This window comes from Microtus ochrogaster, unplaced genomic scaffold (assembly GCF_000317375.1).
Source record: "Microtus ochrogaster isolate Prairie Vole_2 unplaced genomic scaffold, MicOch1.0 UNK41, whole genome shotgun sequence".
NCBI lineage: Eukaryota > Metazoa > Chordata > Mammalia > Rodentia > Cricetidae > Microtus > Microtus ochrogaster.
In genome coordinates, this window is record NW_004949139.1 from 2872457 (window position 1) to 2876485 (window position 4029).

The 4029-nt window shown below is 39.8% G+C and overlaps 1 protein-coding gene across 1 annotated transcript in view; it reads right to left on the reverse strand.

The window, feature by feature from the left end:
* Positions 1–3614: 3614 nt before the first annotated feature.
* Positions 3615–4029, reverse strand: part of LOC101989440 (olfactory receptor 52R1-like) — a 6222-nt gene continuing 5807 nt past the window's right edge. Inside the window, exon 3 of the mRNA XM_005368867.1 lies at positions 3615–4025. Within this exon, the coding sequence (XP_005368924.1) occupies positions 3615–4025 (411 nt within the window). The remainder of the gene's footprint in view (positions 4026–4029) is intronic.

Consider the following 4029-nt stretch of genomic DNA (forward strand, 5'->3'; position numbering starts at 1 on the left):
AGGACACTTTGTACTTATCACAGGAACCATCCATCAAGATGAAGTCTCAATCCTGAACATGTATGCCCCAAATACAAGAGAACCCAGATATGAAAAAAATTACTAAAGTTTAAATCGTACATCAAACCCCACACACTAATAGTGGGAGATTTCAACACTCCACTCACCACAACGGACAGAAATCCACCCCTGGATCAATATAACAACAATGGCAATCCTACCACAAGCAATCTATAAATTCAAAGCAATGCCCATCAAAATCCCAACACAATTCTTCACAGACCTTAAAAAAAAAACAATACTCAACTTCATATGGAAAACCAAAAAAAAAAAAAAAAAAAACAACCCCAGGATAGCAAGAACAATCCTGTATAAAAATGTAACTTCCAGAGGCATCACCATCCCTGACATCAAGCTCTATTATGGAGCTACAGTAATGAAAACATCTTGGTATTGGTATAAAAACAGACAGGTTGACAGATGGATTCAAATCAATGGCCTGGATATTAATCCATACACCTATGAACGCCTGATTTTTGATAAAGAAGCTACAATTATACAATTAAAAAAGAAAGCATCTTTAACAAATGGTGTTGGCATAACCAGATGTCAGTATATAGAAGAATGCAAACAGATCCATACCTATCCCATGAACAAACTCAAGTCCAGATGTATTAAAGACCTCAATATAAATTTGACCACACTGAACCTGATAGAAGAGAATGTGAGAAGTAGCCTTCAATGCATGGGCACAGGAGACCACTTCCTAAATATAACACCAGTAGCACAGACACTGAGAGCAAAAATAAATAAATGGAACCTTTTGAAACCGAGAAGCTTCTGTAAAGCAAAGGACACAGTCAATAAAACAAAAAGGCAGCCTACTGAATGGGAAAATATCTCCACCAATCCCACATCAGACAGAGGACTGATCTCCAAAATAAGTAAAGAACTCAAGAAATTAGCCTTCAAAATACAAAATAATTCAATTGAAAAATGGGGTACAGAGCTAAACACAAAATTCTCAACAGAAGAATCACAAATGGCTAAAATAAACTTAAGGAACTCTTCAACATCCTTAACCATCAGGGAAACACAAATCAAAAATGACTCTGAGATACCATCTTACAGCAGTCAAAATGGCTAAGATAAAAATACCAATGATAGCTTATGCTGAAGAGGATGTGGAGTAAGGGAAACACTCCTCCATTGATGTGGGGAGTTCAAACTTGTACAATGAGGCTGGAAATCAGTATAGTGGTTTCTCAGAAAACTCGGAATCAACCTACCTCAGCAATACCACTCATAGGCATATACCCAAAGGATGCTCAATCATACTACAAGGACATTTGTTCAACTATGTTCATAGCAGCATTTTTTGCAATAGCCAGAACCTAGAATGTCCCTCAACCAAAGAATGGATAAAGAAAATGTGGTACATTTTCACAATGGAGTACTACTCGGCAATAAAAAACAATAAAAAACATCTTGAAATTTGCATGCAAATGGATGGAACTAGAAAAAAAACTATACTGAGAGAGGTACCCAGATCCAGAAAGATGAACATGGTATATGCTCACTCATAAGTGGATACTAGCTGTAAAGCAAAGGATCACAAGCCTATAGTTCACAACCCTAGAGAAGCTAAGCAACAAGGTGAAGACTAAGAATAGCATATATAGATTCCCCCCTCGGAAGGGGAAATAGACAATATCTCCTGATAAAATTCAAAGCTTGAGGATGGAGGGAGAAGGGAGGGCAGAAGGGGAAGAGGAGGTGAGTAGGGGAGGGGAACTTGAGCAAATTGGATAGTCGACATTGAGGAAGGACAGAGATGGGGCTGGCAAGAAACCTGGCACTAGAGAATTCTCAGAAGTCCACATGGATGACCCCAGATAAGACCCAAACAATAAAGGAGAGGGTGCCTGAACTGGCATTGTTGCCCTGTAGTCAGATTGGTGACTAACTTAAATGTCACCAAAGAAACTTCATCCAGCAACTGATGAAAACAGAGATAAAGACCCATGGCGAATCACTAAGCTGAGCTCCCAAAGTCCAGTTCAAAAGTGGAAGGAATGAGAATATGAGCAAAGAGGTCAAGACCGTGGAGGGGACACCCCTTGAAACAGTTTACCTGAGCTAATGGGAGCTCACAAACTCCAGCCGGACAGGGAAGGAACCAGCATAGGTCCAAACTATTCCCTCTGAATGTGGGTAACAGTTGTATGGCTGAGACAGACTGCAGGGCCACTAGTACTGGCACCAGGATTTATCCCTACTGCTTGTTCTGGCTTTTTTGGAACCCATTCTCTTTGGATGGATATCTTGCTCAGCCTAGATATTGTAGGGAGGGCCTTGGACCTTCCTCAAAGCAATGTGCCTTACCCTCTCAGAAAAGTGGATGGGGGCTGGGGTCAGGAGAAGGTGAAGGGAATGGGGGGAGGGGAGAGACTGAGAACTTGGATTGGTATGTAAAATGAAAAAAGTTGTGGTTTTTTTTGAAAAATTAAAATAAAATAAAAAACATTTTTGCAAAAAAGAAAACTAAAAGACTGTAAGCCTTTTTAACAACAGTAGGTATTAGCATTTAGGTGTCTTTATTAAGTAAATTCATAAAGATGTGTATTTATTTTACAATTAGCATCAAGAATTATGGAAATTAAATTTATTTTCTCTAAAACTTAATAGCACATTGGTAATTTTTTGCATCCTATTACACATAAAAAAAGCACCTATCATTCAATCGCATTTCTTCCTTTGGTTTCATTTATTTTTCTCTCCCACCTACCCTCTTCCCCTCATTTTCTTCTCTCCTCCCCTCCCAGTTTGCCTTTCTTCCACTTCCATCTTCTTTTCCCTCCTTCTTCCTGCCTCCTTCCCTCCTTCCTCTTCTCTCTTCTTTTGTTTTATTTTATTGAGAAAAAGTTTTTCTATATAGGCCAAACTGACCTCAAACCCAAATGTTCCTGACTCAGATTCCCTAATGCTGTGATCATTGGCATGTATCCCCACACTCAGTTCTTACAGAAGAAGTTGTATGTTTCCCTTTGTTTTTTATATCTGGATTCAAGCAGGACTTTGAACATACATCTATTTCTAAAATAATATTTTTAAATAAATAGAGTTCCAGATGGAATAGAAAACTATATATTTTTAATTGATGACATCTATAGATTCTTTGCAAATTGTGTGACCATCTATTTAAACTATGGCAACCTAGTGCAGTATTACTGACTGAATGGATGACAAGTTAATTTTTTTTCATTCAAAAAATTTACACTTCCTCCCCTCCTCCCATTCCTTTCCCGCTCTCACACTGCCCCTCCTCCCTCCCCCTCCCTCCTTAAGAGAGGGCAGGAAACCCTGCCCTGTGGGAAGTCGACAAGTTAATTTTTGCAAGAGGAATATACTGACACTAAATCTATATTACACATTACATCTCTCAGATTACTTGCTGTAGGGACCATGAAATTCATTCTTCCTTGTTCTGGAAGGTTTTCAGCCTGTAGACTAGCTGTTATTATAGGTATGATTTTGCAATGGTAGGTAAGAGCCTGAAACTGTTCCTCATCTCTGTGGGTACAAACCGAAGCACAGATGCTGTGATCCCTGGTTCAAGGGCCTTTCCTACAACATCCTTGGATAACTCTGTCCCTGATCTGTTTGGTTCTAACTCCATAGATGATGGGGTTGAGCATGGGAGGAACCAGCAGGTAGACATTAGCAAACATGATGTGCACAACACGGGGCACATGGTGGCCAAATCGGTGGGTAAGGAAGGTGAAAAGGGCTGGAATATATAAGGTTAAGCTTACACCAATATGAGAAGCACATGTACCAAAAGCTTTGAGGCGGGCTTCACTTGAGGGCAACCTCAGCACAGCTCTCAGAATCATCACATAAGATGCACTGATGACAATTAAATCAAAGCTAGCCACAGAGAAAGCCACAAAGAGCCCATATCCACGATTGATTTTGGTATCAGCACACACCAACTTGAGCACAGCCATGTGCTCACAGTAGGACTGG